Below are 27,745 nucleotides of genomic sequence, written 5' to 3'. Positions count from 1 at the left end.
TGTTTATGTAGAGCTTTTCTCACCGGGTTTTCACTTAAAAAGGGCCTCGATCCAGCTGGACTAATCCGGTCAACAAATGTCAAATGAATAAAAAAATAATGCCAGACAGGTTCGACATTATTAGGGAATTAACATACACCCACCAAGCCTTACCACCCCTGGAATGGTGCATATTACATTATATAACTGTTGTTGGAGGAAGTGTTTTACATACAAAATATAAGTTATGTAAGTATTTAATGTGGGTAGACACATTGAGAGGTACAGAGTAACACACATGCACACAAATGTACATGTACACACACACACACACACACACACACACACACACACACACACACACACACACACACACAGAAGTTTGTAGCAGTTATAGCCATTTTGTTGAGTGACTACACCTCAGATGTCTTATGGCACCCTCTCCCCATGCCTCTTAATTGTACTTGATGTTGCCGCAAAGTTCTGTTCTGCCAGTACAATATTTGATTTACTGGTAAATCACAGAGAATCACAGTTGCAATTTTCTGCACCAATTACTAGTCAATAATGTCATAGATTAGAGTTTTAGACTTCTTATTGTATAGGCAATGCGTGCTGATGGGCTGCTTATTCCAGATATAGAAGTTGGTTGGGCTGTCTTCTGTCTGTGTCTCTCATAAATGCTCTTTCTCTCTTTCATGCACACACACTATGTTTTTTTTAATTTTACACTTGCTAAACAGTAAAGCTGCATTTAGTGAGCATAAAAAATGGCACCTGTTTGCTTTTGTTCTGTCCGAGCTTCACTACATCTTAATATGTTGCTGTGCAGAGGCAGACTAGTTTTTTACCATTCATTGCCTGTACAGTAAAATCCTGTTTGAAAATGGGTGTACATGTATGCTTCACCCATTCTCTAAGAGCTGAATTAACATCTGCACCATCCTTTGTTATCAGTACTCCAGTCATCAATTGGCTAATAGGTTCATAGGTTCATAGGTTAGTACTAGGCTAACTACCCTTGTGGGCCATTTTAAGCCTAGCCAGTTACCCCATAAGAGAATCAAACCTTCCACCTTGTGTTCGCAAGGTAAACACCTTAACCATTATGCCATCCTCCCACCCTGTAGTGGTCAAATGGTAATGCAGTGGTCAAAGCCCACTCTGACTAATCGTGTGGAGTGTCAGATCTACATTGCTATTTCTTGAGTTGCAAGAATTTGATCAGTAATGACAAGAGGTAAAACTAATGGGCTCAGGGAGCTAGCACACTTGCATAGCCAGGGGGTTATATCACAGCATGCATCAATGAGCTGCACAGATGTCCACAAACATGGTATTTTGTTGAAATAAATGCCAGTTTTAAGTTGGCGGAAAGAAAATTATAAGCCTAAGATCTGTCAGGGAGTGTCTTCTTTTATCTGTAAGTGATATGATGTGAATGTGATTTATCTTTAAAATGTCAGTTGTACATAGTCGAACGGCCACACCACTGAAACGTTTCTGCGAAACCCGAACTGCGGAAACTTCACAAATTTGAAAAAATTCGAATGGCGACACTTCTGACCTCGCCACACCTACAAACAAGTGTTAACATGGGTCAAAAAGGGGGCGGGATTTTGGGGTTCAGAACATCGGCATTCGAGGTTTTAAGAAAGCACAGTTCGTGGAAGCGGGTTCGACGTTCCGACCGTCAACATTTTGAAGGTAAACCTGTGAATGTATCTGTTTTGCTCCCTTGTCTGCAGGTCTGCTTTCAAAATAATGTCTGAATATGACAAATGTGAGCAACAGTGCTGTATTAGCAAGAAAATCAAGTATAGGTTAAGTCTGCACGTTTTTGTTCTTGGTGGCAAAATCCATAAACACCTCTAGATGCACACACACACATATACACACTTGTCAGCTCGTACAACTTGTGTGTTCAGTACTTGTGGATGAATATAGGAAAACCAACCATATTTGTGTTTCTGAAAATCTAATGTTTTCTCACTGTCATAAGATTTTTGCTTACTATATTTTTTTTTATTCTATATTTTAAACTTTTATCAGTAGTTAGCTCTGAAACAAGTTATTAAGACTTTAAAAAAATCTTTTGGCATTTAGGTGTGTTTTAATAAAATACTAAGAGTATCAGTATACAGTAAATTCAGGATGTATTAACTTATTGTTATTTTGCATTTTTTTCAGTCATCTCAAGGAGTCCTCCTCCACCGCAGTTGCAATTTTCTGCACCAACAATTCTCCCTTCCCCCCCAACGTCTTACTTCACTCATCCAACAATCAGATATCCACCCCACCTGAACCCTCAGGACACACTGAAAAATTACGTACCTTCTTATGACCCGTCCAGTCCACAGAGTAGCCAGGTAAGTTGCCTCTGTATTCATTGCAAATAGTTCACTGGTGATCTATTACATAGATATATATATATATATATATATATATATATATATATATATATTACATGTCTTTTGTTGCTATTGAAACCCATACTGCTGTGATTCATGAGTGATACTGATACATGCAGACAGAGGTGAGCCTACATAGACAACCTTGTACTCATTGTAAGTGGTATGTTAAAGCCTAATGCACGGATTATGGTAGATGTCCTCAGTTTACCAAGAATTAACAGAACATTCATCAGATGATGCAACAGCTGGGTTTGTAGACACATTATCCAACAAGACAGCTTTAAGAAAGCATTGTTTTACAGACAAACTTAAGGTATGTTCATTTTGTTATTCCTTCGAATGTGAGTTTTTCATCTCAGCATGAAAAAATTCACAGCTCTTTTTCGGTGGCACCAGAGGCAGATTACAGGGCAAACGTGTGGTAGGACCCATTAATCAGAGCATCTTATAGCTGTGTACCTCTCCTAGACAGACAGAAACAGTGTAAAACAAGGGTGTCCAACATTTTTATTGCAGAAACCTTTTATCATACTTATCAAAGTTTAGGGGGGCCACATTACAACATACATCTGCATAGTCAAAACAGTTTGTGTTGCATATTCCATTTATATACCACATAAAATGCTATGGTGGGCCAAATTGTGGTTCTAGGGCCATCTGAAGTACACCTCTAGTGTAAAGAGTTCCTTTCCTTGACTATTCAACATACTATATCCATAGTGGATAAACTATTTTGCAGGATTTGTGTAAAACATAGGATATGATATAGGATATGATACCTTGTGATGAGTTAAGCATTACTTTGTACATGTGAAGTTTATTGTTGTGAAATATGAAATTTTCAGGCTTTATTTCAGTAACTTGTTAAGAGAATAAGTTGTATGAAAAAGTATAAAAGTAATGCATAACATAAGATATTTCTAACTTTCCTCATCTAGTTTATTTTTGCTTGACCCCAGCCCAGGGTAGCGTAGCAGCTAACTATGGGGATTTGTTCATCAGGCAGCTCCTTTACTGTTGTAGGTTTATTTAGTAATCTGAAATCTAGACGATATATTGTCCTGCTGCACACCAAAGCTTAATATATAAAGTTTTCATTACTTCCTTAGATAATTTATACTACCATAATATTGTCCAGGTACGAGCTGATAACACATATTTATTGTATGAAGCCTTCCTCACCAGTTCTCAATATTATGTCAGTAATGACCATCTCAGTTGATAAAAAGGGATAGAGTACTAATTTTTGTACCAAATTTCTCAGGTTTGACTAGAGGCCCTTGTGGTGGAGGAGCAGGTATGGGGGGGTATTAGAACAATGGCACTTATTGGCTCAACCACCTCAAGAAGGGGCCACATCTAGCTCCATTTGCAGAACTGGGCAATTACAGCTGTATTAAGTGGTTTACAGCATGGTAAGGACCAGCAGATATGGAAGCAAACTGTGAGCAGACATTTGGAAGAGAGACAAAAAAGGGAGAGAGTGAGCAGCAAAACTGAAAAACACCCTACCTCTTTCAGTCCTGGCCTTTAGTTGAACAAATGGGCTGGCAGGGAGTTGGCCCGGGTGAAGGGATGGGTCGATACAGTGATTCTGGCTGATGTTTAATTGTCATTCTAGGGAGGGGTTGATAAGCAAAAAAAAAACTTTTATTAAAAAAATATGTAAATAATTACTTGTGTTTACCAACCTTTCCTTTCTCATTATGTTTGTCTGTGTCCTCCCTTGCTATCAGCTTATTCTGTTGTACAGTCTACACACTGGAAACCATTCCAGAGCCAGTCATAGCTGCTGTCCTTATCTGTGCCTTCAGTGTGCTTGCCTGGCTGTTTCTCCATGGGAATAGAGGAATACATTTTCATCCATACACTCCAAATGTTAATACAGTTGTCATGGATTGTAAGTATAAAAGTGGGTACAATGTGTATGTATCTTGACATCAAGATATTCCTTGTTAATTCACAGGGAGCTGCTTTGCTGTGTTGACTTCCATGACTCTGGTAAACTCTACCATGAAGTACATCCTCTGACATAGCTTCAGCACTTCTTGTTCACAGGGAGATGCACTAGTTAACTTCGCAAGTTGTGATATTTGCACTAAAATAAAGTACTTAAATCAAAAGACATACATACATACATGTTTCCTCCTGTGTACACCATGACTGAGTCATGTGCCGTCATGATTCTAACGGTATTGTTAAGCTTAATCTTCTCCCTAACTGTTGGCAATATGCAGTCTGATGGATGCTCAGGTCTTTTGTGCCTGTCCTTGAGCACCTTATGAAACACTGTAGGTTTTAAATGGATGAAAAACAGAAGGTGAGAAATCCCAAAAGGAAACAGTAAGCTAGAAAAACTGTGTCTTTTGACAACGACTAACGAGTTTTGAACAAACAGCAAATTAGAAAATCAGTGTCATTGACAACAACTAACTAGTACTGAACAAACAAAAAGCTAGATAACTAGTGTTAGTGACAACAACTAATGAATATTGATATGGAGGGAACCTTTACAGTCTAATAATCTTCAGAGTTACTGGCATTTCTCAGATAAGACAGGTACCACTGCCTTCATGTTTATTCATAAAAATCCTCGTGGCCTGTGGTAAAAAGGCCTTGTTCCTGAGATATAGAGATTTGCAATTCAGAAACACATCAGCTGTAGTGAGGAAAACCTCATTATGGACTAATCTGCATGTCTCTGAATCAAAGCTAACTACTGTGAGGTGCAGCACTGGTTGTGGGAGCTAAGAGTGTCCACATAGTGCAAGAAGAAGTACCCCCCATTCACTCTCCTCCAGACAATGCACATTTGCACACACACACACAAACTGCTCCATGTGATGTCTGTATATCCCCAGTGTCTCCTTTCCCTACCCATGTAGATAAGATTTCAGATGGTCGTTAGTGCCAGACATTAGAGATGTACAAGTCATTTCCATCCACATTATCACTGATGTCTAATGGTTCCCTTCCTGATCCCTGTGCTGCTTAAGTGCTGTTAAGGCACAAGAAGTTAAAAAGACATCTCTAGCGTCTAGTGATCCCCATGACCCATATATTGTTAAATAAGTGACCCTGGTGTCTAATGGTTTACCCCCAAACTATGTATTGTTAAATAATTATCCCTGGTGTTGGGTGTTCCCCCACTTGATGCTGGAGGCTCTGCTCATTAGTCTAAGGATGTGTGGAAGTATGACAACCACCCCAATCCACACACACACACACACACACACACACACACACACACACACACACACACACACACACACACACACACACACACACACACACACCTAACCTGTCCCCTCATTGCCCACTTATGGCTATCTTCCAGACAGTCACATGCACATATACATACGCAGCCCCTGTTGTACACTTACAGATACCTTCTAACCCTACCATAGCATTAAACTCTCCAGCTTTTACCTTTACAGAGATGGCTGAGCATAGCCTTTTGGCCATGTTTACTACAACATGGTGAAAGGAGCAGCCATACAAATTGCTCACCAAATCCTTTTTGGAGGCCTTCATGGAGGTGGCACATGGCTAATGCCTAGCATTTAGCATGGCTCGTTTGTAATGCAAAAGCCCCTTATTAAGGCTATATTTTAATAGACAAAGTTTACCGGCAGGTGTCCATATCTTGTACACCTGACAGTAACCTCTATGAATCTAGTTCCCTGTCTCCTGTCGGGAATTACTGACTCTATAGCTAATGTGTATGAGTCTTCTTCAGCCTGAAAGGCAGATGGAGGATATGACCTGTGTCTTCTGCACAGCAGCATCCAGAGCAGTTTCTCACAATACAATAATCCAAGGACAAACAGTATTAGATACATGGTGTATTCAGTAAGGGTTTGTGTGTACAAGATGCATTCTTCCTCATATCTTGCTAAACCAAGTGAAAAACATTTTTGTGATGTGCTTATACCATTTATAATTAATGTCTATATGGGTGAACATGCTTTTCTAGTTTTGCTTAAGTTGAAAGGTAAACAAACATTGTTGGCTGGCTATAAAAAGTCCCCAAGATCATGTTCTGTGACTTAATACTAGCAATATCATTTTGAAAAGACCTGAAGAACTTGTATTGTGAAAATTGTAATTTAAAGGAAGTATAGATTGATAGTGGTCGTAGCATACAGCATACAAGTTTATTTCACCTTTCTCACATACATTGGGGAACTGGCTTCATGCTGACTGACGTCACATTAAATGCTTTGCTAGGTCATGTCTGTCAATGAAGTCTACGTGTTGTTTAGAGGGGATAGAAAGAAGCAGCAGTCAGACTGTTGTTTCATTCATACTATAGCTGCTCTCCAGTGCCGAGTCCTTACTGTGTGTGCATTTTGAAGATGGGTTAAATTATCATTGTTATGGCAGTAATCCATGAGACAAATCTTGGAATGAGAACACAGAGATGTTAAAAACTGATGGACTCATTAATTTGACTGAAGAAAGTACCTTGATGTCGTGAAAAGCCCTAAAAAGATGATATAAAGAAAATACTCAAAAATATTTATATGTAATACTTACTGTCTGTTGTACTTCTCAGAAAACTGTTGGTCCTTCGGTTGCACTACCCAAGTGCTTTCACTACTGTTTCGACAAGTATGTTTACAGTTTATGCATATTTTTTACATTTTTTAACCCGTTAAATAAGTTGACCTATAGGACTTTTGAATGCTTCTGTGTGTTTTGTATACTATGAAATAAAACCAAAAAATGGTACCGCCATTGTAGATAAAGCCGGATACTAAGCCACACTTAAAAGCAACAAAATAAAATATTACCGGCACCACGATGTTCAAGTAAAAATAACGTGTAATATGAACAAATGTTGCTAGTATACTAATACTTTCACTAATGAGCTTCTTCAGGCAAGGTCTGAAGAAGCTTGTTAGCGAAAGCATTAGTATACTTGCGACATTTGTTCATATTAAACGTTATTTTTACTTGAACATTGTGGTGCCGGTAATACTTTATTTTGTTGTTTTGTATACTATACTTGAGCAAATCGAGTTGGAACAGTATGCAGTGGTGAATGTCTACAGTGACAGGGATACCTCAGAAAATGGTGAGCAGAAAAGACCAAAAGAAAAAAAGACCTGAAATCCCAGAGGATGCTTCTGGTGGTGGGTGTTCTTTGGTGATTTTAAGCAAATATACTGAGCACCCTCTTACTTCAAATTGGCCTGTAAGTGATCAGTAGCAGAAGAGCGTCCTGTGCTTTTGCAGCCTTCAAAGATGTGGTCTCCATGTGCAAGCCCTGGGCTGAATGATTTTAGTATGTGTTATTATTATATTATATTTAGTATTATTAAATAACATTTCTGTTTAGATGTATTTATTTGTATTCTCGTGTGATGTCATGATTATTTGACCTGTTTTACACCAAGTCCTAAAAATTTTTGGTTGAAAATGCTTAATAAATACGATTTTTGTGGATGGAAACTGTCAAACTTGATTATTTGTGACTACTAGGTCATGGTTTTTGGACATGCTTGTTGGGTTTGAGTGGCTAATGAAGCATACCATAGTAGAAATTCACAGACATATTCAAGACAAAAAGTAAGATAAGATAACTTTTAACTGGAATGGACAACAAAAAATGTTGCGACCAAGAAACCTCATATGTTCATTGTATTGGTCACTGCTGCAGTAGTCTTAGCTAAGTGGTTCATATTCTGTAAAGAATATAACAGCCGGGCAGCTTCCATGCTCCCAAATCATCAGTCATTTCAAACTGAGCTGGTTAAAAAGATAGGTTTGGGTGCCAAGCCCTTCAGTGCTTTCCTGCTACCAAAATGTATGCTCCTCTGAGACTTTTGAGGATTGACATCAGCCTGTGCTGTTCCTTTGGTGAACAGATAAGGAGGGGGAAAAAATCCATCAATTTTATTTATTTATTTATTGATAGCACTTTCCTGTTCGGGAAAGTTGTAAAGCTAGGAGTTTGTGTTTTAATGGACTGTCATGAGACTGTATCTACTTTTAAATGAGACTGCTCTTTTTTTCCTGTAAGTTTAAAAGATGTTTAAAGTATTTAAAACATTTTATTTTCTATGGAGAAATTATGTTTATTTAACTTTTTGGGGCTGGTCAAGTGTTGTAAAGGGCTTTTTACTGTTTATTTCTGTGAAAAAATTTAATTTATATATATTGAGGCGTTATCTTTGGCTTGACCATGGAACAAATGGTTGGTTCCCACTGTCATTCCTTCTTCCAGCTACTAATAGCAAAAGTTAAGCAAACAACTTTTGCCACCACAGCAGGCTAGCAATTTACCTCACAGACATAAGTGGGTGGCTCTTCTCTGACCATTGGTACCTCAGACCACCCATCTTTTACCTCAGTTCCCTCTCCTCTAGCACTTTAGTGCCACTATAGACTGGGGGTAAGTCGCATCTTCTGTGGTTGTTGGGGTCCCCTCCTTGGGCAAGGGAGAGCCACACTTTGTCATTTGTGGGATAGGGAAGGCTTCCCTGTTTAGTCAGAATGTTGTGTCCATCCCTGAGGAAGTTGCTGCTGCTGCCATTAATAACACAGTTGGCCCCATTTTTCCTGTCAAAAAGAAACCGAAAACTAAACATGTATCTACTCATCCTGAAATTTCGTTGCACAAGAGTAATTTACTGGGTCAGGCTCAAGGTTTAATTCAGATTGTTCGTCCTTCTTATAGACTAGTTTTCTGGTAAAAGAAAGAGGGATTTCACTTTTCCTGAAGAAAGTAAAAGAAAGAGGGATTCCACTTTTCCTGAAGAAATTAAAAATTCTGAATTTAGACAGGAAGATGAAGGGACAGATACAGGGTTTTCTCTCCAGATTTCTGATTCAGACTCAAAAGAGAGCTCAATTTCTGATTCTCCGAGTAGAGGTTTCTCTTTGTCTGAAACTTTTTCCAGAATGTGCCAGTGTTTTCAATGGGAAAATACTGTTCTTAGCCCCCCAGAAAGTACTATGAGCTATTACAGAAGGAATTTCAAGTCTTCATCTATTCCTCCATTTTTGTTAGCTTTGGAGGATGTGTTATTGCCTTCAGTTTCGCTGGTAGTCAGCCAGCTGTCCCTATAAAGGCAGATAGGATGCATAAATTTCCTCAGTTTTCTTAAGTTTTTGTACACTCACCCCAAACCTGACCCAGCAGCTGTAGCTTTAGTTAATCCCGCTGCTGCTAAACATTTAGTTAAGGTCCAGTCCTACTCTTTTTGATAAGGATGGAGAAAAAAGTATGCTTCTGCGATTTTGAATTTGAATGTTTTATTTGCAGTTTTTGTGTGAGGAAAAATCTGCTTTACATAATTTAGTTTCTTCTGTTGTGCAAGTCACTACTCATTGTTTAGAGTGTATGTATGACACGGTTGATAGTTCTATAAGGGCTATGGCCAATGGTACTGTTTTGAGGAGGTTTGCATGGCTGCAATCTCAGAACCTCCCATATGGTGTTAAAAGTGAGATTCTATATATTCTCCTTTGGATAGAAATTTAGTTTTTGGTCGCTCTGCTGCAGAGGTGATAAAAACATGTAATGAAAGGGGTAAAGGGAACCTTTAAGATTTTTCGGCCATACTTTTCCAGGTTTTCTAAAGGATTCACTAATCCCTCATCCAATTTTGGCAAAAATCAAAATAAATAGCCTCGACAAAATGCAGGTAAACAAATGTTTATAAAGAAATGGCAAGGGGAGGTTCCAAAAAGAATTCTGGAGCACCTCTCCTAAAACCAAGGACAGTCCTTGTCCTCCAACACTGGCAAAGCCTTTTTCCTTCCAGAATGTCTGAATCGCCACTTTTTCTTTGGCAACAGATAGTTTCAGACAAGTGGGTACTGAAGATCATTCATCAAGGTTACTGATGGCAGTGGGAGGGAGTTCCTCCTTCCCAGGGGGTAATTTGTCATCCACCAGATCAGACTGTTTTATTTCCACCTGTCCTTCATTACATGCTGTCCCAAAGATGATAGTACCAGTTCCTCTTTCCTAGGTGGAAAAGGTTTTTATTCGGGGATGCTTTTAGTGCCAAAGAAAGAAAATTATTGGAAACCAGTTCTGGATCTTTATTTCCTAAACCAGTTTGTGATGTTGCCCACGTTCAGAATGCTGTCACTTCACAATCAGTTACCTCTTCTTCCTCATTCAGGTTTTTCTGGTAACAGTAGATTTAAACAGTGCTTCTTATCAGTCTTTTTTGACTCCTTTACACAGGACTGTGTTCCCGGGGTGTTAGCTGAACACCTCAATCCAAAGAACCTTTCTTCCACGGAAAAAATAGATTTGTATCTAGATCTATTTCTAAGGTTTCCCACTTAGACTTTGGTCACTGCTCTGGAATACTTCAGTATTTTGAATCACATGGCATCTATGATTCTCATGATACTACAAGACTCCACATGAGAAAGATACAGTGGTATCTGAAGTCTGTTTGGTCCCAGCTCTGGCGTCCTTTGTCCTATCAAATTCCAATGTTGGGGTATTTCAGAAGGGAAACCATTTGGTGGAGACAGCAAATATCCTTAAATACAGGACATCCCTTCTTCCTTGTTCCAAATAAGTCAGTCACCACAGATGCCTTGGACTTTGCATGGTTTGCAATTTCATTGTGGATAAAAGTGCAATGTGTGTGGGACACCAAGGACAGATACAAGCACATAAATATAAAAGAAATGCTTGCCCTGATCAAGGCACTCAGCTCTCTGAGCCAGCTTTGATCCCCTGGACCTCTTTAAATTGTTACAGACAGTACTACAACCATGTGGTGCATTAACAAACAAGGAGGATTCAGGTCATGTCCCCTTTGCAAACTAACCATGTTAGCTTGGGATATAGCTTCACAGCACAGTCCCTGTCTACACGAATCCTACATTCAGTCAGAGCAAAACAGTTTGGCAGACAAGCTGAACAAGTACAAGGGTAGATTCTCACAAATGTAAACTAGGTCTGGAGGTCTTCCATTATTTGATCCATCTGTGGGGAGTTCTTTAAGTAGACCTATTTACCTCCTCTCTGAAGAATCAGATGGCAAGATTCTGCTCCAGAATTCCATGCAATAAGGCCTGGAAGACAGATGCCTTTTTTTCTTTTCTTTTCTTTTTTTTTCCTTGGGCAGGAGTATTCCTGTATGCTTTTCTACCCTTTCCACTGATATCCAGAGTACATTTCAATATTCAGAAGGAATCCCCGAAGAGCATTGTGATGACTCCCTTCTGGCCCAGACAACAGGGTTTCTTCCTTCTTTTGGAAATGGCCGGGGCAATTACCAAAAGCTTCCTCACAGAATGGATCTACTTAAACAGGATCAGGGGGTGTTTGATATACCCTGACCCTAATCAACTTCAAATGTCTGCCTGAATGATGGTGTCTTAATGCCCTTTACACACCTGTTTACTGAGGATGTGCAGAGCAGGTACTAATGGAGGCAAGAGAGCCTGCTACTAGAGAATCGTATATTAAATGGAAAAACTTTTTAATGTGTGCCAACAACATAACCAGCAATCATTCAAGGCTAGTATTTATCTGATTTTAAAATGTTTGCGTGATTTACTATCCTTTAGCCTTTCTTATTCCTTTATCAAGGTTTATTTATTGGCTATTTCTGCATTTGTGCCCATGAATCCTCTTCTTTCAATGAATTCTCATGTCAAAATGTATTTGAAAGGGGTTTTGTATATGAGGCCTCAAAGAAAACTGGTGGCCCCTCTCTGGGATCTTACTTTTGCATTAGAGAAGCTAAAACATGCTCCATTTGAACCAGTTAACCTGGCTGGCTTGAAGTTCTTATCATGGATATGGTTTTATTGAATGTTTTCATCTCTGCAAGAAGGGTATCTGAGTTGCTAGCTCTTATGGTGAGTCAGCCCTATCTCATTTTCCACAGGGACAGGGTTTCTTTGAGACCTAATCCTTCTCTTATTGCTAAAGTGGAATCTGGGTTTACTGTCAACTGAACTATAAATCTCCCTGTTTTCTTTCCTGAACCTAAAAATAAGGGAGAAAATATACTCCATGCCTTGCAATTCCACAGACAGCTCAGGTACTACAAATCTTTCAACTCTTCAGGTAAAATGTTCATTTATTTTGGAGGTAAGAAGGGACAACCTGTGTGAAAGCAGAATATTTCCAAATGGTTGTGGCTATTACCTTTTGTTATCTCACCATAACAAAAATATTCCAGGGAGAGTCAAGGCCCACTCTGTTAAAGCCTTGGCTTTATCAATGGCTTTTTGGAATGAGTTGCATTCTAGAAGCTGCTAATAGGTCCTCTGTACATTTACAAAACACTATAAGCTTGATTCCTTCTCTGCATGTAAATCAGGCTTTGCTAAGACCATTCTCTGGGGGCTCCTAGACTCTTCTCCTTCCAAATGTAGTAAGTTAGGGTAAATATCCTTCCACCTCCCAAATGTAGTAAGCTAGGGTAATCCACCATATAGCTAAGGCTTCTGCAGCAGTGATCCATATGGTAAACATAGTACAGTTGTATAAGTGACCTTTCCATAACAGTTGATGTTCAGATTATCACTACTGCAGTAGCCACTCCCTTCCTAAATCCCCCAATGTGTTTTGGTGTGTTTTTTTATGCCAGGGTGTAGTGTTTCATATTTTGTTTGTCGTAAATTTGCCCTTTCAGAACTCAGCCCCCCCCTCTCTCTGCTAGCAGGAAAGCTCTGAAGGGCTTCACGTCCAAGCTTGTCTTTTAGTCAGCTAAGAGAGCTGCATGACATTTTGAGTGTGTTGAAGGTGCCCTGAAGCTTCGGAAGCTGGATGGCTGTCATATTCTTTGTAGGATGTAACCCATTTAGCTAAGGCTACTGCAGCAGTGATCATTCAAACATTTACTGTTCTGGTAATTTTACTTACACAATTGTACATTTCCTAAACCTCATTACATTATTAATAGAAGTTAGAAAACCAAACCCTAATAGCAGATCAGGTTCTGCTCTATATTTACTGAATAATAACATTTCACAAAATAATTTTTCACTGCTGATAATAACAGATGTGCTTACTGATCACTTGTCTGTTACATTCTTGTGGCTGTTCAGATCAACAGATCTCCCACTGATTGCTTTTCCTATCTAGGTCTGCAATTGAATCAACTGACTCTAAATTCCTAATGAAGTTGAAAGTGTTTAATGATTGTCATTGTGTAATTGTGGTACACCAGGCTCTGCTCTTTCTCACTTCTGTACTTTAGTAATACCCATATATGTTAGTCTCTTCCCACTTACTCTTAGAAGGGCTGCAGAAAAAAAGCATCCTGTGGTTAACACTTGACCTCAGAACTTTCACAAAGACTAATGATAGGGCATGGAAAGATGATCCTATTAATAACACAAAATGCACATGACAACCAAAAATAACTAGTAGAACAACAAAAAATGCTGCTCTGTTGCAGTCAGTTTATTTAAACCAACTCAAAATGTTCTGGACCACAGTTAGACTAAATAACCCATACTGGTATACGTATACTGTAAAAGTCCTAATGCTGGCAAGCTAAACTGCAACATGAAAACTATGAAGGATTTTTTCTTAACACATTTACTCTCAGCGACATATATACCCATTTTACATAAGTACATTCTGTATCTCTTTCGACTATAAAAATAGCTATAAAACTGTTAAAGAACTTTTAGAAGAGACTGACACAAGCTATGATCCAACACTGTATACAATCCATCATCCATCAAAATTCAAAATTAGTAGACCCTACATAGAGAACAGGCTTCTGCAACAACGGACCATAATATTCTCATAAAAAATTAATATGCTGTGGCTTTGCTGCTGCTCTTCTTAAATGGTTGCCAAATTACTTAAGTCAAAAAACTAAATGCAGTGACTGTAAAACAAATATAGGAGCAATGCCTTATGGTGTAGCACAAAGCTGCATTCAGAGGCCCCTTTTGTTTTTACTGCTGATTATTTATTTACCTTGGTACCTTCCAGTGGGGAACTGCATGCTCTGTGCTGATGATATTATGTTAAATGTAAACATTTTCCCAAATGGGTGGATATATCACTACAACAAGACTTCAGAGTGTTGTATAACTGGCTGGTAAATAATAAAATGAACTCTGGTACTGTACAAAGGCTTACTTCTGTGATAAACTTCCTTCTGAAAGACTTCAAAAAAAACAAGAACTTCAAAAAATAAATAAAGCTTCTGAAAGATCTTGCAGCTAATGTCTTATGTTTTACACAAGTACAAAATGCCTAGAGTGTCTCTGTAATCTCTAAGTATCTTTCACAAAACATGGAATAAATTACTGGTAAAGTTCTAGTTTCTTGCAGTACTCCTGTAATTTATCACACCTTCTCACAACTGAGGCAAGAAAATCAGTAGCCACTGATGTGCTAATTCCAGTATTAGAATATGCTGCTCCTATCGCAACCTTCAGACTCTTCACAGAACGCTTCAGTGCTCAGGGCTGCAGAATGCAGAGTCCTAGCCACCTTTGTACATAATATTAGGGAGAATCACAGTTTGACAATGCAAGAGGTGAACCAACTCTTAAGTGATTGCAAGGACCATATTTCCTTTAAATGTAAATGAAAGATATGGCCCACCATTTGCAAACGAAATGAACATAAAATAACTTCATATGCTTTGTAAAGGTAATACAGTCTGTAACTAAACAAGCCTTCCTTCATTCTTACATTACTGAAAGAGTATTTTGCAAAACTGCTTCAATAAGCTATAACTCACTAGTTGCTGATATAAGAAAAACTCTTGTCTCGCTCTCACTTTTAGACAACTCTTTAAAGAACATGTTACTGAAACCTTTTTAGAAATGCTGTTATGATTAATGCTAATCACTACTTCAGCTAATTCACTATGACTTTCCTGACACGTACACATCTATCACATCTCATGGATACAAAACAAACAGTATGCAATTTAATCAAACTATATATAAAGTGTGTATGCGTACTTGTTATGTGTGATCTGTTAGTAACAGTCTGAATAGTAGTTGATCAAGTCATTTTGAAAATGTTGATGATTATGATATGTCTTTTTCAAATGGACTCTGCTTACTGGTCCAGGTTGTAATGGAAAATGGTCTGTGGACCAATTAATTTACCTGATTAACAAATGTAAATAAATAAACTGAAAAACAGTATCTTAGATTCCTAGTTTATGAGGGAAGACCTGTTCAGCCAGCCCTCTCAGGATCTGGCCATTGATCTGCTAAGGGAAAAACAGGTCCTTAACATTGGGGCATGCCTTTATTATCCTGCTCCAACTGTTTTTGCCCCTTCCTGATAAGCCAAGCCAACTTTCAGTGGGGAAGAAGCCTCCTTATTAACCAGCAAAGGTAATTAACATCACATGGCATTTCTAACGCCATGCTGGCTATGTTGCTTAAGAAGATGGCCCTAATAGCTATGCTGTTGAAAATCTGGCTTTGGTCTGGAACTGCTTGTGCTCGGGCCCCATTTTGCCCCAGCCCAGAAATCTGTTTGGATTCTAGACACACTCATTCGTGGATATACTCTAAATCTCACAAGCCAGTCCCAGAAAGAGCTGTGCTGGCAGGCCAACCTATCTCAACACAGCTTTGGGAGGGCCCAGATTCTGCTACTTAAAGAGGTGGTTGAGGCTGTCCCATATTCAGAACAAAAATAGGATTTTACTTCCCCTATTTCTGGGCCAAAAACAGGCAGACTACTTTGTCTCACTTTGGACATCAGTGATGTCAAATATCATAGATATTAGGTCTGGTGTCAGAATGAGGTCCTTTAATGTCTGATATTCCCCAACTCCTGCAGGGTGACTAGAGAGTGAACCTGGACATGATGGTGATTACCTTTTGGCATATCAGTATTTGGGGGTCCATGCAGGAGATTCCACAGTTTGCTGTGGGGGTGGTATCACTTCCATTATAAAGCTTTGTCAGTTTTGGCTATCATTAGTATCCATAGTATTCACTAGAGATTTGCCCACATTGCCCAAGGCCTTGCTCAAAAAGAGTCTCCATGTATTCTAAGATAGTTTCATCACAGGACTTCCTTAAAGCATTCTTGTCTTGGTTTCCTCCTTTGACTGCATTCCCATGGGTGGGACTGGGGAGGTGACCATGAATGAAGTCCTGTTTAAATATGTCTTACAGAATTACCTTAATAGGTGCAGACCTAGACATTTCCCAGTGACAGTTGTTCCTACCCTGAGAGACCAGGAGACAGAAAGGTATGATCTTCAGAGCATGGCTATGGATGGATACTTTGTGATCCCACTGGGTCATCTGACTAGGGTCTCAGAAATTATTGAAACTGTTAAACGCCTTCAGTTGGTGCATCCATCCCTGCCAGAAGCTGAATAGATTTTTGCTTTTGTCAGAGTGGTACAATATTCTGTTTCATTTCCATGAGATCATGACCGATCTTAGAGGCGCACATAACCTAGCCCCTAGTTATGCCATGACCATAGTGCATGCATGAGGTGTATCTAAGATGTATAATCTTGTGGAAGACAGGATTGTGGACCAGCATTTGGTGGTTAGACAGTACCTTAAAGGAGTGCAGCATATACAGCCTTCTCTAAAGAAGCCCTCCATTCCTTGGGCTATAAACTTCAAGACTGACATACTCCATTCTCCATTTGAGTTTGCTTGCTAATTTGCACTGAAGTCTGTTTTATTCAAAACTCTCTCTCTCTTTATAAGGATCATCCCCTCTGTAGGTGGAATCTTAGGGCTTCCAAAGGTGAGATTCAAAGCTGTACCTTAACCACTAATTTAGCCCCAGTGCTTCAAGCTTTCATGAGTAGGGAAACATATCTAATCATTCATAAAGATCACATTTTCTTTAGGCTAAGCCTAGGTTTCCTCCTAAAAAAAATAGTTTCTAAAGTGATACTGAGCAACTCAGTTTATCTTATTTAATTCATCAGAAAGGAAACCAGGGGAGAGAAAACGTGCATCATATCCTGAATATGCAAAGCCAGCTCATGTTTTACTTGAAGTGGATTTTTGAGGAAGAATGGACCAGCAGTTCACAGGTGCAACACTGCAGGCATAGCAAATGGTATGCCTCATGTAGGGCCCATGGGCATAGGGGTAGGGGACCTATGTCATACCTAGAATAGATATTATAAACACAACTGTGAAAGTCTGCACACATCATCAAAACTTATTAGCATGCAATCATCTTGTCCCTATCCCTTTGTTCCCAGGAAAAATTCTGTCCAACCGGAAATATGTTTGTTACTTGCAGATTCTGTCTTAATAGAATCTGGTGTTTCTGTTGAACGGGGTCTGTCAAGATGGCATAATATACTTCTATTTTTATGCAATATCAGTTAGGCAGTATGACAAGTATGTATTATAATGTCTTGCCTAATCCTTGGGTTGATAAGGAGGAAGTTCTTCTATTGTCTATTTCTGTACGTAGTACATAAAAAGTGAAGAAACCAGCCACAAGGACACAAGGGCTGTAAAAAGAAAATAAGTTACTGTAGGTGTCTAGCTACATTTCCCTCTTAGCCTGCTACTGTAGAAAGTACCTGGTCTGAAGCAGAAGTAACTGGCTCTACCCACGACTAGGGACAGCATTTGCTCCCCACCCCCATCAACTGTAAATACATTCCCCAGTTAAACTTTTTCTTTTTAGTTATCAGTAAACTAAGATAAAGCTCTAAGTGAAAAAAAGGTAACCCAGTAGATGCACTAGAATTGGCCACTTGTAAAACAGAGGCAAAAGGGTACTTAAACTGCCACTTTTTGTCTGCTTCAAACTAGGTATCTACCCAGAAAAGACACAGCTGAAATCAGGTCTGTAGATTGTTTTTTGCAGCATTTGCTGCTTAATTTCTCCTGAGTGCAACCCGCTCTGCTCCTCTACCCTACCCCCATTCCCACCCACCTCTATTCAATTACATTTATTCCTAATCAACCACACCCACTGCTTTTCTCACCCAATTAAAATTCCTCAGCACTCCTCTCCAATTATCCACTCATAGGACACACCTTAGACACGTCCTCTAGTAAGTTAAGACCATATCCCATGTTGCTTTCACTTCCATAATCACCTCTCCTTATTCCATCATACTTTATTCACCAAAATACACTTACCAACCAATACACACCCATCTCATTCTTATCATACTCACCGACTTTCTACTACACCATGCTCATCCTTCATTGTGTAGCACTATTCACTCTTAGCATCTTGTCCTACGTTACATCCTATCACACTAACTTAAGATACACCCAGCACAGTTATTTCCATCATCCATATAATCCATTCAAAGTTAAACCAGTTACATTTGCCATTAACCCATCTATGTACAACTACACAGCTTTAGATCTCACCCCTTCAAATGGTTCCCCAATATACTACCCTACAGGCAACCATGCAATACAATAAACTAATACTGAAATACCTAAAGAACTACTACTTAACAGCCATCCTACTCAGTCTCAGTGGAGACATTCACCCCAACCACGGACCCTCACCCTTTCAGGACAACACAATCAATGCTCAAAACCACTCTCTTACTATCCCCAGAAAAAGTAATGATCTACTCATAACTTAAACATAAGAAGCATTTTAAACAAAATACAGGAAATTCATGCAAGCCTATCTCTATATTCCCCTGACATAGTCCTTTTGACAGAAACCTGGCTCAAACCAGATATCCTTGATAATGAAATTCTTCCCACTGGCTATAGCATTCTCAGGCAAGATAGGAAAATAAAAAGGGGTGGCGGTATAGCCCTGCTCTTCAAATCTTACATCTTACATTAGAGAGGGTTAACCTTAATCTCCCTAATATCTCCAACTTAGAAATACTCTTGGCTAAAATAAAACTCAACCAAAATAAAAATATCAACATCATAGCTACCTATATTCCTCCTGGCAACAACATGGACAAACTTGAAACCATCCTACAATGGTCCTCCTGTAACCTCCCACAAGAGACCATTATACTAGGGGACTTCAATATTAACTGGTACTCCTGCAATTCTGACCACCCTATCACCCATATCAATCTCTAAGGCTTTACCCAATTAATTCAAACCACAACAAGGTTTGGTAAAACTACTAAAACAGAAACTATCCTTGACTGGATTCTCACCAACTGCTCCATACTTTCCTATAGTTCTGGTACCCTCCCCGATTCACTCAGTGGCCACCTCCCAACATAAATTAAACGTCAGGCAAATCCTACAAAAAAAACATCTACTTACCAAATTTGCAACACCAAAAAATTCAGGCCTCAAGATTTCATAACATCAATTAAGCTCTGCAGCTGGAAACCCCTCAAAACTTTATCCATGGACAGTGCAGTTGACTACTTTAACACCACATTTTTAAATATCTTAAATAACATGGCCCCTATCAGGACAATACAAGCAAAATCTAATTACTCTCCTTGGCTCACTAAACAGACAAAAATCACTTCTAAAAGAAAGGGATAAAGTGTGGCACAAATGGAACCACAAAAAAATCGATAGTTACTCACCAGACGTATCTCCAGCTAAGAAATAAAGCCAAAACCCAAATAAGACTTGATAAGAAGAATTACTATACTAGCTTACAAGCTAAATACCAAAATAATCCTCAAAAATTCTGGACCACTTTAAATAAAATACTACGACCTGGTCAAACTAAGACCCCTCAACCAACAGCAAGTAATCCCTTAGAATGTATTGCCACCCAGTGTAGTAAATACTTCATTAACTCCATCAAAATCCTTACTAAACAAAAATTCCAATCACTGCCCATCAATCTAAACTCTCTACTAGATAATAACACATTCTCCTTAAAACCAGTTCCAACCTACAACATACACAAATACTTGCTCAGGCTAAAACCCACAACCCTGGCAGCTGACAACCTACCCTCAACATACTTAAAAATAACAGCTGAAGCCCTCTCCTATCCAGTTTCCATACTAATTAACTGTTCCAAATCTAGGCAATGCATCCCCACTCTCTGGAAAATTGCTCACATCATACCCCTACACAAAGGAGGTCCCTCCACCAACTTCTGTAACTATCGCCCCATAGCAGTCCTAACCCCTCTGTCAAAAATCTTTGAAAGGTGTGTTCATACCCAAATGCCTAACCATCTCCTACTCAGCACGGCTTTCGCCCCTACCATAGTACTACCACAGCCCTTATTAGCTTCACTAACACCATCATTCAACTTAGAAATAAAGGCGAGCTAGTATCAGCAATATTTTTAGACTTCTCAAAAGCCTTCAATACAGTGTCGCATAACAAACTGCTGACTGCCTTGTCCAAACTGAACCTAAGCTACTCCAGTCTAGCCTGGTTTCAGAACTACCTCATAGATCGGCAACAAGCAGTATGGTGGAACAAAGCTCTTTCTCCCTTACTACCAGTGACTATGGGAATGCCTCAAGGGTCTGTTCTCGGCCCCCTCCTTTTTAACCTGTTTACAAATAATCTCCATAATGCTACAACTCTACCCGCCCTTATACAGTATGCAGACGACTCCACTGTCATATGTTCTGCCCCAACTCTACCTGAACTACAGAACTTAACCCAAACATCCTTCAATGCTACTGAATCATGGTTGGCAGATGCCCAATTAATCTTGAACCCAAATAAAACAAAACTCATGCTCTTCCACGCCACTAAATTCAAAACCCAGTCCACTTACTTCAACATCACATCCAGTAATAAGACTTTCATTGAACCAGTACCATCCAACAAACTTCTCAATGTTGTTATTGACCAAAATCTGAAGTTCAACTACACATTGTCTAGACTGTAAAAAAGTACACAAGAAAATAGGTACCTTATACACATGCATAAGCTACCTAACCACAAACTCCAGAATAACCACAGCCAGAACTAATCTTCTGTCAACTTTACTATACGCTGCACCCATCCTTACCAACCTCTCCAAGTCAGACCTAAGCAAGCTAGATGCCTGCTATAATAAGATAGCTAAATTTGCCACTAGCTGTCCTCCTAGAACCCATCATTGTAAGGCCCCAAGACAACTATGTTGGTTAGAACTACTCCACCAACTCATTCTCACACAACTCTCTACCGCCCACCAAATGTACTATAAACCCGATAAAACACCAGCTCTACAAGGCATTCTCAATCACCATTTAAGCACCTGTCCACTAAGATCCACTAATAAAGCTCTAATTGAAGTAACCAGGAGTAAAAATAGCTCAGGTAACTCTATATCCTACTACATTGCTAAACTGTGGAATGCCTTACCACTTGAAATTAGAACTATAACTAGCTTAAACAATTTCAAGCATCACATTAAAGCCCACCTCACCAATTCCTGGACTTGTACATGTACTGGGTATGGGTAACCCAAACCATGGAACTAGCTGATTTTAAAATTTTAATTTCATATGTAATGAGCATTGAATTTAAATCATATGACTACCTTAGGTTGTTTTTTTTTCCTTCTCACTGTTAATATCTATCAGATTTTAAGTCTTCAGTTTGCTATGCTACCTGTATATAAGACTAAGTATCGTAATTGCACTCTTATTGTATACAATGTCACTACCTGCTACTACTGCAAGAACTGTCTTCTAGAAACATTGTTATACAAGATTATTGGTCTTGTCTCCCACTTGACCAATTTATTCTGTTTTAGTCTTTTACCATTATGAATGTCTGTTACTATTTATGTCTTTATTGTATTATACAATTTTCTTTCTACTAACAAAATAGTTTACTAGCAATGGAGCTTTTCTCCCCAGGCCGCTGCTGAAAAAAGGTTTTATGCCCAGTCGGACTCTCCCGATAAACAAATGTAAAATAAAATAAATAAAGTTATATCGCGAAGTTTGACATTAGGAAGGCACGCCTTTTGAATTTAGTTGTTGAATCCCGTCAGTTTTTTACTGTTTGTTAAGTGGGAAACCACCTAGTTTAGCTAGGGGGATAGTTTTGACTAGGTCACCTTTACATGAAGTTTGACTTTCCATGAAAAATTAAGACTGACTTACCAAATAATTTCACATTTGCTTTTTGATTTGTATGCATTTAGTAGCACCACAAATTCATCAGCTTACAAGGCAGAGTGTTTTCTATTTATATATTTAATAAAAATTGAGAACAAAACTGATCCAAATACAGAACATTGAGGAACTCCAGCATTAAGCATCCCAATGTCAGAGGCTGCTACTGCAGCAGTTAACTAGAATGTCTGGTTGGAGAGTTCATTTTGAAATATCTGCTGCACCTTTCTCCAAATTAAAGCAATTCTAAATCCATGTAGAAGTAATTGGTGTTTTTCATTTTCAAATACTTGTTTCAGATCTATGAATATAGCGCCTATTATGCTAGTTTTCTCCATTTTAAAGATGGAGGTCACTGGCACTGTGTATTTCCATGAGAGTGTTTTTGTTTATTTGTAAGTATAGTGTTATTACTGATATATGTAGTTATCTGCTTATAATTGAATTTTTGTGATATTAGTCAAGAGACAGCTATTTGCAGTTGGGTGGTAGACTTAGGGTACAGTAGCTTTGGTAACTTTAAGAAGGGGGAGCACATAGTCATACTTAAAAAATAGGAGGATGGTTTCTCTTTGTAAAACAGAGATTGTAACTGTATTCTTGGTGTTTTGATATTATAGGAGCAGCCATTGCAGAAACCCAGGTATGAAGCAGTGTAGTCTAGATTATTATCAGTGTTCGGATTTTCTGTAGGTTTTCTAACAGTATGTGAGATAGTGAATTAAGTGAAAAGACGTGGTTGCTGTATGATGTTTCTTGCAGATTCTGCCATTGCAGACTCTGGTTTTAGACTGTGTTTAACACAAAATTCAGCCCAGGCAGGGGAAGGGGGAGAATGAAATGTATTTAATAGACATCAGGAATGAATGGTTAGTTGATTAAAGGGTGCTTGTCTCAGTTTTAGCTTTTTTGGTTAATTCTCAGATAGCCTTCCAAAATAGTTTTGGTCTGTTTCCCAAAACGCTTTTTTGTATATAAAGATAGATTTTGCACTTTCTGTAAATGCTCAAACTTTTAGTGTTAAATAGTGCTCCCACTCATGTTTGTTGTGTGTGCTAGCCTTCCATCATTGCGCGTTACTTTCCCTAAGGTGAACTTTGAGGGTGATAGTGCATTTTTTGCCCGTCAGTCTGTGATTTAGCATGGTGAGCAACCTGTCTTCTATGACTGCTAAGACATTTAGAAGTTGCTATAAGACAGTGGCTGAGTAGGAAACACCATATACTGAGGTCTGTTATTGTATGTTTTATTCCATTTATGATTCATGAAAACAAGATTTAGAGGACTGTGGGTCTTTTGAAGGACACGATTGTAGCCAGTCACCAATGCTGACTTACAGAACTGCAAAGGTGTGAGGAATGAGTGAATGAATTGAGGTTATTTACACTTGAAGCACCAAAGGGAAATGGGTGATAGGACATGGCTTAAAAAAAAAAAAACATTCAGAGGAAATGTGAGAGGGTATAGAGAGAGCGAGAGCACTGTTTTTTAACCACAGAGGTTGTGCTTTATCTAGGGTGTAAGGAAATGCTGTTAGTCTGAGAGGGTGCTTCATAAACGGATTTGCCTGAATGAGTGCTGATAAGTAAATCAATATATAAATTTGAGAAAAAAGGAGAAAACTGGAAAAAAATAAGCCAGGGGGAAACAGAAAATTGTAGGACAGAGCTGCAACAATCAGGCAGACCAAGTATATCTTACATCTAATTAAAGTAAGTCCAGTAACAGGATACATACAAGAAAAATAATGCAAGATACTTAAAAGTTTGAGCAAAAATGCTTTTGTAAAACAGTAAACCACATTCTGAGGAATTGTCACCTTCTGCTTACCAATTACTGATGCCACTCAGGAGTTTCACTAAGACTTGCAGGTCTTGCAAAAGTGTGAAAATATTTGAAAAGAACATCACACTACACTCACCTACTTTTGTTCATCCTGTCACTAAATATGTGGCAGCAGCACTTGCTAAGTTTGCAGCACAGTACATTGCTGGGTGGTCATTCTCTCTCTCTCAGTAATTGGAATATTCCCAGTGTCAGTGTAATATAATCCTCCTCCTTTATGATTTTTCTTGCTTGTTTGACTCTCTTACCCAGGAGACTGTCATAAACATGCATACATTTTTTTCTTTCTGTTTTGTGGTCAGGAGACACGTCTCAGTGCACTTTTCTAATTCACTAGTGCGCTGTTATTGTAATTCTATGATTAATTTAAGGAAGTGCCTTTCCTCAAGATGGTTATTTTTTCATGCTGTTGTTTTCCCAGCTTTAAGTCCAAAGATAAATTACAGGAAGAAAATTCATTATGACTTTTATGCAAGAAAGTAGGAATAACTACTTTTATTCAGAGCCATGTTGGGCTCTGCATCTGCAAAAAAAATAGTTTCTTGAATTGATTCTAGAACTTAATTGTTTTAGGAGGTGGAATTTTCACTTTATATAATGGAAGCAAAATCCATTGGACTTGCTTCAGAACCCTTGCAGTCAGAGATGTGATGTGCTATATATTTCATATATGTCGGGTTTATAATTATCTCTGTCTCACTCACATACGCACGCGTGCGCGCCTGCACTTGTTTTAACTTTCTCCTCAATACATCAGAAATGCTTGCTAAACATCGAATAGATGTTTCAGTTTGGCTTACCATTACATTCCCGCTGTACAGTCTATGGAACCTTGGAAAGTTACCTTAAATAGCTCAGTTGTGAATAACATTGTGTCATGTTTAAAAGTGGGTTTGCAGAAGTATCAAGCACCCAGGGTAAAAAGAGACTGTTGAGATACGTTCCAGTTAAGGACAATCATTTTTTAATTTGGAAAGTTCCCATGCAAGAAGTGGTAATAGGATATTATTTGTCACATTAAAAAGAGACTGCTTTCAGAAATGGAATCCGTCATTCAGATTGCCAGCAAGAGAGTCCTGATGGATGCCTGTAGGTTTCTGGTGAAAGTGATTTGACAAGCTGTGAGACTGTGTGTGCTCTGTTTAATACTTGTGTTTTAACTACTGTTTGTGAATCATTTTTTTGCACCAACTTTCTGTGTTGTTGCCTCTTTCATGAGAATGTATTTATTTATGCACATTGAAATATTAATTTAGTACAATAGATAATGAAATCCTGTTTGGGCTTGGTATAAAGAATTTTTGTATCCCTTTGATTAGTTGACTGGGTACTCTAAAACTACCTCTTTAAGTTTAAATACTGTTTTCTCCGAGTTTTCTATGTAAAGAAGCCTTTAGCTCAGTTAGATTATCTTTATTAACTAATTTAAAGGAAATTCATTATAGTTACAATGTACTTGTATAGTTTGTTATCATGTTCTTTGGATGTTTGCATTTTGTGAAGAAAAGTAAAGGTTATTATTAAATACATGAGTGGATAATGGATTTGAAATAAAAAAAAAAACATTTTGGCTGAATAATGGCAGCTGTTACATTTATACAACCCTGTAGCAATTGACTAAATAGTAGATTCCAGGTCCTTTTAAGTATATAGTTAAGGCATGAGTGGGTGTGCACAGTACAGATATTACTGCAATTCTTGTGTGTATGGTAATAGCTGCACCTTGCACACCCCCAGTTATTGCATTTACAAAAGGGACATCTGTACCCTTTTTCAGTTTAAAGTGTACATTTAGTATATTTAGCTATTCATGTGTGGTAATTATAGGTTCATAGGTGTTTACTAGGCTAACGACCACAAGGGCCATTTTAAACCTAGCCATGCATCCCGAATCTTTTACAAGGTGTTCTTCGTATTTCACTGTTGCAGTCCTAACATATGGGTTATCCGACTCCTGGTAGCCCTCAGCCGGCCTGAATACTAGAGTCCTTGGTATATGACGTTGGCTGCCAACGGTTGTAAAACTGATGTCAGAACATCAGGTATAAAGAAAGGCAGCCAACGCCATTTCCCCAGTCTTTCTTGCCACGGAGCCCAAAGCAGATGCAGTACGCACTAGTGCCAGTCGTCCGTTTACCTTCTTTTTTGCTTTCCGACTACCAAGTTGAAGACGCCTTCAGGTAAGTACTCCGTTGGGGATCCTCTTTTCTTGCTTTAATGAATGTCAGCTAAAGTTAATAACCGTCTTGCCTGTGGAAAACAGATTCCGCACCGTAATTTTCATTCCTATTGTATAACTTGTTTGGGCCTTGAGCACAACGTTCCTAATAGCGATCTCTGTCCCTCCTTTAACCCGCATACCATATGCCATAGAGCTAAGGTTTTGTATAAACATTTCGGAGTCTGGCCTAAGTTTGTCGGTATGGCGTCTTCTGGTCTCCCGGCTTGGGATATACCTAGGAAACGTAAAGACAAGGACAGCAACAGGCCTAGGGTTAAATCTGCTGATGATGCACTGGTGAAATTGGTCGTCAGCCCAGCGGTAGTCAGTGAGGCGCTTTCACAGCCCCTGCAGTCCGCAGATTTTCAGCCGCAGGCCTCTGCCGAGACATTTACTGAGTCCTCCATGCCACAGTCTGCTATTTCGTCTTCAGACCCTCCACCTGTCACCACCTCAGATGGGTCCGGAGACGCTATGCAGGCACCAGCTTCTGACACCTCTTGTCTTCAACACGACACCAGATCCAGACCAACTACCTTAGGCCATACTTCTGCAGTTGCTAGGCCTCTCGAGTCCCTCCAAATTGCTAGCAAACCTTCCAGCCGCAAACCTTCGCGCAGGCAGGCGTCGGCCTCCCCTCCTGTGCCTCAGTCGCAGTTGGTAAAGGTGGCTGGTGATCTTCTTTCACTGATTAGGAGCTCTCATCCTCCCCCTTCCAAGAGGGCTAGGGAATTGTCTCCTGATGTTTTGTCCATCCCAGATTCTGAGGTTTCCAGTGTTTCTGCTGGTGAAGAAGGCAATTCTCAACTTTTTCTGGCTTTGAGGATTCTGATGCTGAGGACTCTATCCCTTCTGCCTCCCCTCCAGAAGATTTTTCCTTTGGGGATACTTTGCATACTCTTAGGGAGCACTTTAAATGGTAATGTCAGGATTTTCCCCAGTCGAAGAAGAGAATCAGGGAATTTTTGGATATGCCACAGCATAAGCCTCTGGCTATACCTCCAGTTTTGGAAGTTGTGGATGATGTCTTCATGGAAAATTCTTTAACTCTTAATTCTGTCCCTCTTGCCCCCAGAAAACCTGATAGGTATTATAGGGTTCCTGATTCTTGCCGATTCCTTTTTAAAAACCCTACTGCTGATCCTGAGACTATTTATCAAGGCGCCAAGGGTGTTAAGGCTACTATTGTTAAAAACCCTGTTCCTTCTGATAAAGAGTCTAGGGCCTTGGACAGGTGGGGTTAAAAAGTCTATACCTCTCCAACCCTTGCCATTAGATCTGTGAATTGCCTTTTTCACATGCTTAAGTATCAGCAACATACT

The 27,745-nt window shown here is 39.1% G+C and overlaps 1 protein-coding gene across 9 annotated transcripts in view; it reads left to right on the top strand.

The window, feature by feature from the left end:
• The window catches only part of NFIB (nuclear factor I B), a 923,658-nt gene that overhangs the window by 685,022 nt on the left and 210,891 nt on the right, over positions 1-27,745 (top strand). For all 9 annotated transcript variants that reach the window (XM_044061245.1, XM_044061251.1, XM_044061249.1 and 6 more), the window contains one exon: positions 2,170-2,348. In XM_044061245.1, the coding sequence (XP_043917180.1) occupies positions 2,170-2,348 (179 nt within the window). The remainder of the gene's footprint in view (positions 1-2,169; positions 2,349-27,745) is intronic.

This window comes from Protopterus annectens, chromosome 2.part0 (genome assembly GCF_019279795.1).
Source record: "Protopterus annectens isolate FY-2018-M chromosome 2.part0, PAN1.0, whole genome shotgun sequence".
In the NCBI taxonomy this organism is placed as follows: Eukaryota; Metazoa; Chordata; order Ceratodontiformes; family Protopteridae; genus Protopterus; species Protopterus annectens.
This window is presented reverse-complemented; position numbering and strand designations above follow the sequence as displayed.